Source organism: Bombina bombina, chromosome 4 (genome assembly GCF_027579735.1).
Source record: "Bombina bombina isolate aBomBom1 chromosome 4, aBomBom1.pri, whole genome shotgun sequence".
NCBI lineage: Eukaryota > Metazoa > Chordata > Amphibia > Anura > Bombinatoridae > Bombina > Bombina bombina.
Genome location: NC_069502.1, coordinates 1057009380 through 1057024203, shown reverse-complemented (window position 1 = coordinate 1057024203; position 14824 = coordinate 1057009380). Strand labels below are relative to the sequence as shown.

The 14824-nt window shown below is 39.8% G+C and overlaps 1 protein-coding gene across 1 annotated transcript in view; it reads left to right on the top strand.

Moving 5' to 3' along the window:
* The window catches only part of PSME4 (proteasome activator subunit 4), a gene marked incomplete in the record, with an annotated part of 938614 nt that overhangs the window by 92889 nt on the left and 830901 nt on the right, over window positions 1–14824 (top strand). The window contains 1 exon segment of the mRNA XM_053712692.1: window positions 13592–13708. Within this exon segment, the coding sequence (XP_053568667.1) occupies window positions 13592–13708 (117 nt within the window).

The following is a 14824-nucleotide window of genomic DNA, read 5'->3' as shown; positions in this document are numbered from 1 at the left end:
ACCTTAAAAATTTGACTTTTTCCCTGTGGGCTCTTAGGCTCGCGGGGGCTGAAAATGCTTCATTTTATTGCGTCATTCTTGGCGCGGACTTTTTTGGCGCAAAAAAACTTTTCTGTTTCCGGCGTCATACGTGTCGCCGGAAGTTGCGTCATTTTTTATGTTCTTTTGCGCCAAAAATGTCGGCGTTCCGGATGTGGCGTCATTTTTGGCGCCAAAAAGCATTTAGGCGCCAAATAATGTGGGCGTCTTATTTGGCGCTAAAAAATATGGGCGTCGCTTTTGTCTCCACATTATTTAAGTTCATTTTTTCTTTGCTTCTGGTTGCTAGAAGCTTGTTCATTGGCATTTTTTTCCCATTCCTGAAACTGTCATTTAAGGAATTTGATCTATTTTGCTTTATATGTTGTTTTTTTCTCTTACATATTGCAAGATGTCTCACGTTGCATCCGAGTCAGAAGATACTTCAGGAAAATCGCTGTCTAGTGCTGGAACTACCAAAGCTAAGTGTATCTGCTGTAAACTTTTGGTAGCTATTCCTCCAGCTGTTGTTTGTATTAATTGTCATGACAAACTTGTTAATGCAGATAATATTTCCTTTAGTAATGTACCTTTACCTGTTGCAGTTCCATCAACATCTAAGGTTCAGAATGTTCCTGATAACATAAGAGATTTTGTTTCTGAATCCATCAAGAAGGCTATGTCTGTTATTCCTCCTTCTAGTAAACATAAAAAATCTTTTAAAACTTCTCTTTATACAGATGAATTTTTAAATGAACATCATCATTCTGATTCTGATGACTCTTCTGGTTCAGAGGATTCTGTCTCAGAGATTGATGCTGATAAATCTTCATATTTATTTAAAATGGAATTTATTCGTTCTTTACTTAAAGAAGTACTAATTGCATTAGAAATTGAGGATTCTGGTCCTCTTGATACTAATTCTAAACGTTTAGATAAGGTCTTTAAATCTCCTGTGGTTATTCCAGAAGTTTTTCCTGTTCCTAATGCTATTTCTGAAGTAATTTCCAGAGAATGGGATAAATTGGGTAATTAATTTACTCCTTCTAAACGTTTTAAGCAATTATATCCTGTGCCGTCTGACAGATTAGAATTTTGGGACAAAATCCCTAGAGTTGATGGGGCTATTTCTACCCTTGCTAAACGTACTACTATTCCTACGTCAGATGGTACTTCGTTTAAGGATCCTTTAGATAGGAAAATTGAATCCTTTCTAAGAAAAGCTTATCTGTGTTCAGGTAATCTTCTTAGACCTGCTATATCATTGGCTGATGTTGCTGCAGCTTCAACTTTTTGGTTGGAAACTTTAGCGCAACAAGTAACAGATCATGATTCTCATAATATTATTATTCTTCTTCAACATGCTAATAATTTTATCTGTGATGCCATTTTTGATATTATCAGAGTTGATGTCAGGTTTATGTCCCTAGCTATTTTAGCTAGAAGAGCTTTATGGCTTAAAACTTGGAATGCTGATATGGCTTTTAAATCAACTCTACTTTCCATTTCTTTCCAGGGTAACAAATTATTTGGTTCTCAGTTGGATTCTATTATTTCAACTGTTACTGGTGGGAAAGGAACTTTTTTTACCACAGGATAAAAAATCTAAGGGTAAAAACAGGGCTAATAATCGTTTTCGTTCCTTTCGTTTTAACAAAGAACAAAAGCCTGATCCTTCATCCTCAGGAGCAGTTTCAGTTTGGAAACCATCTCCAGTCTGGAATAAATCCAAGCCTTCTAGAAAAGCAAAGCCAGCTTCTAAGTCCACATGAAGGTGCGGCCCTCATTCCAGCTCAGCTGGTAGGGGGCAGGTTACGTTTTTTCAAAGAAATTTGGATCTATTCTGTTCACAATCTTTGGATTCAGAACGTTGTTTCAGAAGGGTACAGAATTGGTTTCAAGATGAGACCTCCTGCAAAGAGATTTTTTCTTTCCCGTGTCCCAGTAAATCCAGTGAAAGCTCAAGCATTTCTGAATTGTATTTCAGATCTAGAGTTGGCTGGAGTAATTATGCCAGTTCCAGTTCTGGAACAGGGGATGGGGTTTTATTCAAATCTCTTCATTGTACCAAAGAAGGAGAATTCCTTCAGACCAGTTCTGGATCTAAAAATATTGAATCGTTATGTAAGGATACCAACGTTCAAAATGGTAACTGTAAGGACTATCTTGCCTTTTGTTCAGCAAGGGCATTATATGTCCACGATAGATTTACAGGATGCATATCTGCATATTCCGATTCATCCAGATCATTATCAGTTCCTGAGATTCTCTTTTCTGGACAAGCATTACCAGTTTGTGGCTCTGCCGTTTGGCCTAGCTACAGCTCCAAGAATTTTTACAAAGGTTCTCGGTGCCCTTCTGTCTGTAATCAGAGAACAGGGTATTGTGGTATTTCCTTATTTGGACGATATCTTGGTACTTGCTCAGTCTTTACATTTAGCAGAATCTCATACGAATCGACTTGTGTTGTTTCTTCAAGATCATGGTTGGAGGATCAATTCACTAAAAAGTTCATTGATTCCTCAGACAAGGGTAACCTTTCTGGGTTTCCAGATAGATTCAGTGTCCATGACTCTGTCTTTGACAGACATGAGACGTCTAAAATTGATTTCAGCTTGTCGAAACCTTCAGTCACAATCATTCCCTTCGGTAGCCTTATGCATGGAAATTCTAGGTCTTATGACTGCTGCATCGGACGCGATCCCCTTTGCTCGTTTTCACATGCGACCTCTTCAGCTCTGTATGCTGAATCAATGGTGCAGGGATTACACAAAGATATCTCAATTAATATCTTTAAAACCGATTGTACGACACTCTCTAACGTGGTGGACAGATCACCATCGTTTAATTCAGGGGGCTTCTTTTGTTCTTCCGACCTGGACTGTAATTTCAACAGATGCAAGTCTTACAGGTTGGGGAGCTGTGTGGGGATCTCTGACGGCACAAGGAGTTTGGGAATCTCAGGAGGTGAGATTACCGATCAATATTTTGGAACTCCGTGCAATTTTCAGAGCTCTTCAGTCTTGGCCTCTTCTGAAGAGAGAATCGTTCATTTGTTTTCAGACAGACAATGTCACAACTGTGGCATACATCAATCATCAAGGAGGGACTCACAGTCCTCTGGCTATGAAAGAAGTATCTCGAATTTTGGTTTGGGCGGAATCCAGCTCCTGTCTAATCTCTGCGGTTCATATCCCAGGTATAGACAATTGGGAAGCGGATTATCTCAGTCACCAAACGTTGCATCCGGGCGAATGGTCTCTTCACCCAGAGGTATTTCTTCAGATTGTTCAAATGTGGGAGCTTCCAGAAATAGATCTGATGGCATCTCATCTAAACAAGAAACTTCCCAGGTATCTGTCCAGATCCCGGGATCCTCAGGCGGAAGAAGTGGATGCATTATCACTTCCTTGGAAGTATCATCCTGCCTATATCTTTCCGCCTCTAGTTTTTCTTCCAAGAGTAATCTCCAAGATTCTGAAGGAATGCTCGTTTGTTCTGCTGGTAGCTCCGGCATGGCCTCACAGGTTTTGGTATGCGGATCTTGTCCGGATGGCCTCTTGCCATCCGTGGACTCTTCCGCTAAGACCAGACCTTCTGTCGCAAGGTACTTTTTTCCATCAGGATCTCAAATCCTTAAATTTAAAGGTATGGAGATTGAACGCTTGATTCTTGGTCAGAGAGGTTTCTCTGACTCTGTGATTACTACTATGTTACAGGCTCGTAAATCTGTATCCAGAGAGATATATTATAGAGTCTGGAAGACTTATATTTCTTGGTGTCTTTCTCATCATTTTGCTTGGCATTCTTTTAGAATTCCGAGAATTTTACAGTTTCTTCAGGATGGTTTGGATAAAGGTTTGTCTGCAAGTTCTTTGAAAGGACAAATCTCTGCTCTTTCTGTTCTTTTTCACAGCAAGATTGCTAATCTTCCTGATATTCATTGTTTTGTACAAGCTTTGGTTTGTATAAAACCTGTCATTAAATCAATTTCTCCTCCTTGGAGTTTGAATTTGGTTCTGAGGGCTCTTCAAGCTCCTCCGTTTGAACCTATGCATTCATTGGACATTAAATTACTTTCTTGGAAAGTTTTGTTCCTTTTGGCGATCTCTTCTGCCAGAAGAGTCTCTGAATTATCTGCTCTTTCTTGTGAGTCTCCTTTTCTGATTTTTCATCAGGATAAGGCGGTGTTGCGAACTTCTTTTGAATTTTTACCTAAAGTTGTGGATTCCAACAACATTAGTAGGGAAATTGTGGTTCCTTCATTATGTCCTAATCCTAAGAATTCTAAGGAGAAATCGTTGCATTCTTTGGATGTTGTTAGAGCTTTGAAATATTATGTTGAAGCTACTAAGTCTTTCCGAAAGACTTCTAGTCTATTTGTTATCTTTTCCGGTTCTAGAAAAGGCCAGAAAGCTTCTGCCATTTCTTTGGCATCTTGGTTGAAATCTTTAATTCATCATGCCTATGTCGAGTCGGGTAAAACTCCGCCTCAGAGGATTACAGCTCATTCTACTAGGTCAGTTTCTACTTCCTGGGCGTTTAGGAATGAAGCTTCGATTGATCAGATTTGCAAAGCAGCAACTTGGTCCTCTTTGCATACTTTTACTAAATTCTACCATTTTGATGTATTTTCTTCTTCTGAAGCAGTTTTTGGTAGAAAGGTGCTTCAGGCAGCGGTTTCAGTTTGAATCTTCTGTTTATGTTTTTCATTGAACTTTATTTTGGGTGTGGATTATTTTCAGCAGGAATTGGCTGTCTTTATTTTATCCCTCCCTCTCTAGTGACTCTTGCGTGGAAAGATCCACATCTTGGGTAATCATTATCCCATACGTCACTAGCTCATGGACTCTTGCTAATTACATGAAAGAAAACATAATTTATGTAAGAACTTACTTGATAAATTCATTTATTTCATATTGGCAAGAGTCCATGAGGCCCACCCTTTTTTGTGGTGGTTATGATTTTTTTGTATAAAGCACAATTATTCCAATTCCTTATTTTATATGCTTTCGCACTTTTTTTCTTATCACCCCACTTCTTGGCTATTCGTTAAACTGAATTGTGGGTGTGGTGAGGGGTGTATTTATAGGCATTTTGAGGTTTGGGAAACTTTGCCCCTCCTGGTAGGAATGTATATCTCATACGTCACTAGCTCATGGACTCTTGCTAATATGAAAGAAATGAATTTATCAGGTAAGTTCTTACATAAATTATGTTTTTTATAGCTAAGTGATCACTGCATTTACACTGATTACTACAGTGATCATTTAGTTAGAAAATATAAAGCAATATATTTTTTTAAATATTTTAGTTTACTTTTAGAAAATATATTTTGGGGGTCTCTAGGCAGTTTTGATTTTTATTTATGAGCCCCTAAAGACCCTCACATAATTTTTTTTTTAATTTTTTTACTTTTTTTCAACATTTTGTTTAATAACTTTTTTTTTCTTTTCTTCAAATACCACACTATATATACTTGAAAAGGTTAGGCGATTACCTTTACAACGCTGGGTCTTGGCGGTCTGTAGCTGCTTAGATGCCTGAGATACAGGCTTCTAAGCAGCATGCCCCCATTTCCCTATAACTGACAATTGTCAGTTGTCAATAAAGTTGCGCGGTGACGTCATCACGTCATTGCGCGTGGCTTCACCACGTGTAACTTGAATCCCCGGCAATGCCTGTCACTTTGCAGGCCAGATCGCCGGGGTAGGAGCCGATGGAAGCCCCCAGATCTCCCTCAAAGTGGGAGAGTGCTAGTGACGGCTCTGAGCGGTCATTAGCACCTGACTGAGACAATTTGTGACGGCTCAGCACTCAAGGGGTTAAGCAGCAGTTGGAGAAAAGTTTTGCAGGCTGTGGTGCCCTCAGAATAGAGTCCGCCTCTTTTTTTTGTTTTTGTTTGTTTGTTTGTTCCCTCCCGTTATTCATTCAGTGTCCTCTGGAGCTTGGGTTTAGTTTTCCCAACAGTAAGTAATGAAGCTGTGGACTCTCCCTGCCTTGGAAGGAAAACATAATTTATGCTTCCCAGATAAATTCCTTTCCTTCCTGGCAGGGAGAGTGCACGACCCTGCCCGTAATTTATGTTTTGATGGGCGGCTCCCTTTTTTATATTATTTCTCCTGGCATCTTTATTCCTTGATGTTTATCCTTATTTTCCTTGTTCCCTCGGCAGAATGACTGGGGGATAGGGGAAGTGGGAGGGATATTTATGCCTTTGGCTGGGTTGTCTTTGCCTCCTCCTGGTGGCCAGGTGTTGTATTTCCCAACAGTTAGGAATTAAGTTGTGGACTCTCCCTACCAGGAAGGAAAGTAATTTATCTGGTAAGCATAAATTATGTTTTTAGCCAATTAGTGCTGGTTCATGCATAACTCCATGTCAGTGAGCACATTGCTATCTATATGGCACACATGAACTAGCACTGTCTGGCTGTGAAAAGATAATAAAATAAGAAACGGCCTGCAGGGGCTTAGAAACAGAGATTTAGAGGTTATAAAGTATATTAAAGGGATACTGAACCCAAATTTTTCTTTCATGATTCAGATACAGCATGCAATTTTAAGCTTTCTAATTTACTCCCATTCTCATTTTTTCTTCGTTCTCTTGGTATCTTTATTTGAAAAAGCAGGAATGTAAGCTTATGAGCATGCCCAGTTTTGGTTCAGCACCCTGGATAGTTCTTGCTGATTGGTGGCTGCATTTAGCTACTAATCAGCAAACGCTACCCAGGTGCTGAACCAACGATGGGATGGCTTGTAAGCTTACATTCCTGCTTTTTCAAATAAAGATACAAAGAGAATGAAGAAAAATTGATAATAGGAGTAAATTAGAAAGTTGTTTAAACGTTTATTTCATATTGGTGATAAAACTTTATTCTGGGGCCCAGTTTTTCCACATGGCTGACTAGATTTTGCCTAGGGATAGTTTTTTAAGGCCCTCTCACTGTGAGTACAGGCTTGGAGGGGCCTATTTTCCATTAGTTTTTGCAGCTTGAGACATCCAGCTTCCCTGAAGGAGTCCCCTGAACATATAGGACCTCTCTAAGGGTTTTTTGGGCCTTCCAAAGTCGTCGTATGGGCAGGTAGGGCCACAGTAGAGCTATGGCAGTTTGTTGTGACTGTTTAAAAACGTTTATATCGTTTTTTTGATCCGGTTTTGAAACTATGGGGTTAATCATCCATTTGCAAGTGGGTGCAATGCTCTTTCAGCCTATTATACACACTGTAAAAATTTCGTAAGATTTACTGCTTTTTTCACTGCTTTAGCAGTTTCTGTGATTGTTTTTTTCTCTTAAAGGCACAGTACCGTTTTTATTTTTTGCTTGTTCAGTTATTAAAGTGTTTTCCAAGCTTGCTGGTCTCATTACTAGTCTGTTTAAACATGTCTGACATAGAGGAAACTCATTGTTCATTATGTTTAGAAGCCATTGTGGAACCCCCTCTTAGAATGTGTACCAAATGCACTGATTTTACTATAGATTTCAAAGACCATATTCTGGCTTTAAAATATTTATCACCAGAAGAAATTGGCAAGGAGGAAGTTATGCCTTTCTAACTCTCCCCACGTGTCAGATCCTATAAATCCCGCTCAGGGGAAGCCAAGTACATCTAGCGCGCCCATTGCGTATACCTTGCAAGACATGGCGGCAGTTATGAATCATACCCTTACAGAGGTATTATCTAAACTGCCAGGATTGCAAGGAAAGCGAGATAGCTCTGGGACTAGAATAAACACAGAGCTCTCTGACGCTTTAGTAGCTATCTCTGATACACCCTCACAATATAATGAAGCTGAAGCAGGGGAGCTTCAATCTGTGGGTGATTTTTCTGATTCAGGGAAGATACTTCAATCTGATTCTGATATGTCTGATATTGAACACCTCTGCGTATTGCTCAGGTAGGTTTTAGCAACTCTAGACGACTGTGACACTATTGTAGTCCCACAGAAATTATGTAGATTGGATAAAAACTATGCAGTACCTACTTACACTGATGTTTTTCCAATCCCTAAAAGGTTTTCTGAAATTATTACTAAGGAATGGGATAGACCAGGTGTACCATTCTCTCCCCTCCTGTTTTTAAAAAGATGTTTCCTATAGACGCCGCTACACAGGACTTATGGCAGACGGTCCCTAAGGTGGAGGGAGCAGTTTCTACTCTAGCTAAGCGTACCACTATCCCTGTCGAGGACAGTTGTGCTTTTCTAGATCCAATGGATAAAAAATTAGAGGGTTACCTTAAGAAAATTTTTATTCAACAAGGTTTTATTCTCCAGCCTCTTGCATGCATTGCCCCAGTCACTGCTGCCGCAGCTTTCTGGTTTGAGTCCCTAGAGGAGGCTCTACAGGTTGAAACCCAGTTGGAAGATATTATTGACAAGCTTACGGCCCTTAAGCTAGCCAATTCATTTGTTTCTGATGCCGTTGTTCATTTAACCAAGCTAACGGCTAAAAATTCAGGTTTTGCTATTCAGGCGCGTAGGGCGCTATGGCTTAAATCCTGGTCAGCTGACGTGACTTCAAAGTCTAAACTTCTCAACATTCCCTTCAAAGGACAGACCCTATTCGGGCCTGTACTGAAGGAGATCATTTCTGACATCACTGGAGGAAAAGGTCACGCCCTTCCTCAGGACAGGTCCAACAAATTAAGGACCAAACAGTCTAGTTTTCGGCCCTTTCGAAACTTCAAGAGTGGCGCAGCTTCAACTTCCTCTAACACAAAACAAGAGGGAACTTTTGCCCAGTCTAAGCCGGTCTGGAGACCTAACCAGGCTTGGAACAAGGGAAAACAGGCCAAGAAGCCTGCTGCTGCCTCTAAGACTGCATGAAGGAGCAGCCCCCGATCCGGAAACGGATCTAGTAGGGGGCAGACTCTCTCTCTTCGCCCAGGCTTGGGCAAGAGTTGTCCAGGATCTCTGGGCATTGGAAATTGTGTCCAAGGGTTATCTTCTGGAATTCAAAACCTCTCCCCCAAAAGGGAGATTTCATCTCTCACTTTTATCTGCAAACCAGATAAAGATAGAAGCATTCTTACATTGTGTTCAAGACCTCCTAGTTATGGGAGTGATCCACCCAGTTTTGCAGGAGGAACAGGGACAGGGCTTTTATTCAAATCTGTTTGTTGTTCCCAAGAAAGAGGGAACATTCAGACCAATCTTAGATCTCAAGATCTTAAACAAATTTCTCAGAGTCCCATCCTTCAAGATGGAGACTATTCGAACCATCCTTCCTATGATCCAGGAGGGTCAATACAGGCACTACCTGTTTGTGGCTCTTCCCTGCGGGTTGGCCACGGCACCAAGAATCTTTACAAAGGTTCTAGGGTCCCTTCTAGCGGTCCTAAGGCCGCGGGCTATAGCAGTAGCCCCTTACTCAGACGACATTCTGATACAGGCGTCGACTTTTCAAGTTGCCAGGTCTCACACGGACATTGTTCTGGCATTTCTGAGGTCGCATGGGTGGAAAGTGAACGAAGAAAATAGTTCTCTATCCCCTCTCACAAGAGTTTCCTTCCTAGGAACTCTGATAGATTCTGTAGAAATGAAGATTTACCTGACAGAGGCCAGGATGTCAAAACTTCTAAATTCCTGCCATGTTCTTTATTCTACTTCTCCCCCTTCAGTGGCTCAGTGTATGGAAGTAATCGGCTTAATGGTAGCGGCAATGGACATAGTGCCGTTTGCCCACCTATATCTCAGACCGCTGCAACTCTGCATGCTCAGTCAGTGGAATGAGGATTACACAGATTTGTCCCCTCTACTAAATCTGGATCAAGAGACCAGGGATTCTTTGCTCTGGTCGTTATCTTGGGTCCATCTGTCCAAGGGTATGACCTTCCGCAGGCCAGATTGGACAATAGTAACGACAGATGCCAGCCTTCTGGGCTGGGGTGCAGTCTGGAACTCCCTGAAGGCTCAGGGCTTGTGGACTCAGGAGGAGAAACTCCTTCCAATAAACATTCTGGAACTAAGAGCGATATTCAATGCTCTTCAGGCTTGGCCTCAGCTAGCTGCGGTCAGGTTCATCAGATTTCAGTCGGACAACATCACGACTGTAGCTTACATCAACCATCAAGGGGAAAAAGGAGTTCCCTAGCAATGTTGGAGATTTCAAAAATAATTATATGGGCAGAGGTTCACTCTTGCCATCTATCAGCTATCCATATCCCAGGAGTAGAGAACTGGGAGGCGGATTTTCATCCGGGGGATTCAACTTTGGGGCAAACCAGAACTGGATCTCATGGCGTCTCGTCAGAACGCCAAGCTTCCTTGTTACGGGTTCAGGTCCAGGGATCCCAAGGCAGTGCTGATAGATGCTCTAGCAGCGCCTTGGTCTTTCAACCTGGCTTATGTGTTTCCTCTGCTCCCTTGTCTGATTGCCAAGATCAAGCAGGAGAGAGCTTCGGTGATTTTGATAGCTCCTGCGTGGCCACACAAGACTTGGTACGCAGATCTGCTGCGGCAGGACCTTCTACTTCAAGGTCCATTCAAACATCCAAATCTAATTTCTCTGCGTCTGACTGCTTGGAGATTGAAGGCTTGATTTTGTCAAAACGTGTTTTTTCCGAGTCTGTCATTGATACCTTAATTCAGGCTTGATAGCCTGTCACCCGGAAAATCTATCATAAGATATGGTGTAAATATCTTCATTGGTGTGAATCCAAGGGTTACTCATGGAGTAAAGTCAGGATTCCCAGGATATTGTCTTTTCTCCAAGAAGTATTGGAGAAGGGATTGTCAGCTAGTTCCTTAAAGGGACAGATTTCTGCTCTGTCTATTCTTTTGCACAAGCGTCTGGCAGATGTTCCAGACGTTCAGGCGTTTTGTCAGGCTTTAGTTAGAATCAAGCCTGTGTTTAAACCTGTTGCTCCGCCATGGAGTTTAAATTTAGTTCTTAAAGTTCTTCAAGGGGTTCTGTTTGAACCTCTGCATTCCATAGATATCAAGCTTTTATCTTGGAAAGTTCTGTTCTTGGTAGCTATCTCTTCGGCTCGAAGAGTTTCAGAGTTATCTACCTTGCAGTGTGATTCCCCTTATCTGATCTTCCATGCAGATAAGGTAGTTTTGCGTACCAAACATGGGTTTCTTCCTAAGGTGGTATCCAATAAGAATATCAATCAAGAGATTGTTGTTCTGTCACTGTGTCCTAATCCTTCTTCAAAGAAGGAACGTCTATTACACAATCTTGACGTGGTTCGTGCTTTAAAGTTTTATTTACAAGCTACTAAAGATTTTCGTCAAACATCTGCATTGTTTGTTGTCTACTCTGGACAGAGGAAAGGCCAAAAGGCTTCAGCAACTTCTCTTTCTTTTTGGTTAAGAATTATTATCTGCTTAACTTATGAGACTGCTGGCCAGCAGCCTCCTGTAAGAATTACAGCTCATTCCACTAGAGCGGTGGCTTCCACATGGGCATTTAAAAAATGAGGCTTCTGTTAAACAGATTTGTAAGGCGGCGACTTGGTCTTCGCTTCATACTTTTTCTAAATTATACAAATTTGATACTTTTACTTCTTCGGAGGCTATTTTTGGGAGAAAGGTCTTACAGGCAGTGGTGCCTTCCGTTTAAGCGCCTGCCTTGTCCCTCCCTTCATCCGTGTCCTATAGCTTTGGTATTGGTATCCCACAAGTAATGGATGAATCCGTGGACTGGATACACCTTACAAGAGAAAACAAAATTTATGCTTACCTGATAAATGTATTTCTCTTGTGGTGTATCCAGTCCACGGCCCGCCCTGTCATTTTAAGGCAGGTGTTTTTTTTATTTTTTTAATTACAATCACCACTGCACCCTATAGTTTCTCCTTTCTCTTGCTTGTCTTCGGTCGAATGACTGGGAGGTGGCAGTTAGGGGAGGAGCTATATAGCAGCTCTGCTGTGGGTGATCCTCTTGCAGCTTCCTGTTGGGAAGGAGAATATCCCACAAGTAATGGATGAATCCGTGGACTGGATACACCACAAGAGAAATAAATTTATCAGGTAAGCATAAATTTTGTTTTGTCAATCTAAAGGTTAAAATGTTGTCAAACCTTGAGCATAGGATTCTGATATTTATTAAAGTAGTCTTAAAAGAACTCTTAAAAGAGTAATAATTTTAGAGTACACATATAATATTTAGTCTTAAAGGTTATTTAATATGAGGAATTTTAGATCCTTAATCTGACTTGTAAAGTGCATATATATATGTATATTTATGCAATATTTTCTGATTTTTATCCCAGAGTGACAATATAGCATACGTCCATAAAATACATCTGTTTATTTACACAGCTTTTATGGCTCATTGAGGAATTAACAATTAAACTCTAACTAATCCAGATATATATATACGTTATATTTTCTTGACCATGCAAGGCATAAATTATATGAAATCTGGCTTATTATTTAGCTAAAAAGGGCTTACAATGTACAAATTGTAGCTATGGGATTAAATATTTCTATATTATATTAATAGATAGAATTGGCTAAGTAAAATATTGCCTAAATACACATATAGATGAGAAACTGATAAATAACTCAATGTAATAAGACTCTTAAAATTACTGTTGGTTTCAAAATACACAATTATTTATTAGATCAGCTATAAAGCATAAAATGGCACAATATTCAATGCATAGGCCTAAAGACAATAACAATTAACATTTACTTATCAGACAAATATACATTTACACAAACATATATGACATAGGTACCTTGGGATTATCTTGTGGACAGTTTCAGCTAGCTCTGTTCTGTGTCCTATCTCCTTCCCTTCTTCTGACTAACCCTAATGACTAAATCTTGTTCTATATATTCAGAATTGTCCCATCTGTTAGTATTGCTTTGATGCAATTGGTTAATTTGTTTCCCGCTTCACCATATTTGGAAAACTGAATTCCATTGGTCCTAGCTGTTTACATGTAAATAGGGCTATTGTAGGGGATGGATAGCTATAAATCATATGGCTTGGACAGCTGTTATGATTGTAAGGTCAGATGTTCTTTTGTCCATGATAACCTGTTATCTACCATCCACACCCCAACAGGTACATGAAAGACTCCTATTTACATGTAAACATTTGGTGACTTATTGAATGGGAGTAAGCCTGAGAAAATATCTCCCTTGTTTACCATATCCTGATTCTTTTTGAGATAGACAGGACATGGTAAACAAAAGATTTGTATGGCTTGTGTTCTTGAGACAGGGCAGTAAACAAAAGACTTCATAGCTTTTGTAACTGAAATAAAGCATAGAAAGGTATACAGCTTCTATATTTATCATGGCTAATTAATATGACTAAAATATTATACAAATACATAAATATGCTCATGCATACAATATATACATTGAAATGGAACTATAACATAAGCACATTGCCAAACTGTAACAGTAGAAATAATTGGAAAGTAATACTTTCTAAAGGCTATTTTAAGGGCCTTCACCTATAGTGCATTAGAAGTATTGTAACATTTTCTTATGGAGAATAAAAGGTTGAAATGGGTAAATGTTCATATATATTCTCATGATTGTAAAATAAATCCATTTAATCTGAATGAACATATGTATGATGCAAAAACAAATTCCTACTCATTCTAGGAAAAAAGAGCTTCTTTCGAGAGAAGATTTACAGTTACCATGGAGACCGTTGTATGAAATGCTGGAGAGAATATTGTATTCTAAAACAGAACACCTTGGACTTAATTGGTTTCCCAAGTAAGTGAATCAAAACCACCTTCCATGTAATTATGATTATGTTCTGGGAGCCTTTAAAGAGAAATATAAAAATGTATTGTTGCATAAAAAAATATAAAAAATAAAAAATATATATATATATATATATATTCTATATCATACTGGGAAGCTTGTAAGTCACTTAACAAGTCATGTAATAACATTTCTAGTAATTAGAGTAAAGAAAGAAACAAAAATAGAACACAATATGGACTGCGCTTTTTAAAGCTGATCCTAATATATAGTAATATACCTTTATTTTATATCTTCTCAATCCTTTTGTCTATGCTATACATCTCTGAAGTGTCTTTAACATTGCGTTTGTTATTGGGAATGGGAATATTAGGTTGATTTTCCTAATATTACACTGTGGGGGATATCATGGGGGTTCTTGACAAGAACTGCTACTAGTAAACCACTTGTAAATACTTTTTTTGATAATTTTCTGCTCTACAGTATTACACGCAATACGGTCTCTTTTTACATACAGAAAGAAAAGTGCTCTACCAGGAACAGCAAATCAGTAACTTGTTCTATGGTGAGTTACTAATTAGGAGCATCCTCTTTTAACCCAATTGTGCTTTTTCACAAAGGAGAACTTTTCCAAAGTATATCAGTCTGATCCTACCTAGTAAGGTCAGTCCAGCCCCAAAATACCAAGCAATCCTCTTTTGAACAAGGAACATAGCAACCCCAGACAATCTTTTTGGCCTTCTGTGGGCCATATTCCTCTATCACATTGGGCAAGGAGTCCACGTCAGGTTTCCCCCATTAACCTTAAAGAAGGGCTTGACAAACCCAGGTGCTAGTGTGCAACTGGCGCCTAAAAATGAGTCCCAGGCTCTCTGGATTGGAGTACCCAAGACACCCATGGATGCCCCCCCCCCACTTAAACCTGTGGAACGCCATTTAAAACTTCCAGTCTCACCTTTAAAATTTAGCCTGGTGTGGTTGGAAATTTGACTAGGCCCGCGCAGTTGGAGACTGCATTTCCCAGTATGCCTTGCAGGCAAAGAAGGGAAGGTCTGTTCTCGTAAAAACAGTCTTAGTTTCCTTTTCTCCAACATTGGTGTGTCCGGTCCACGGCGTCATCCTTAC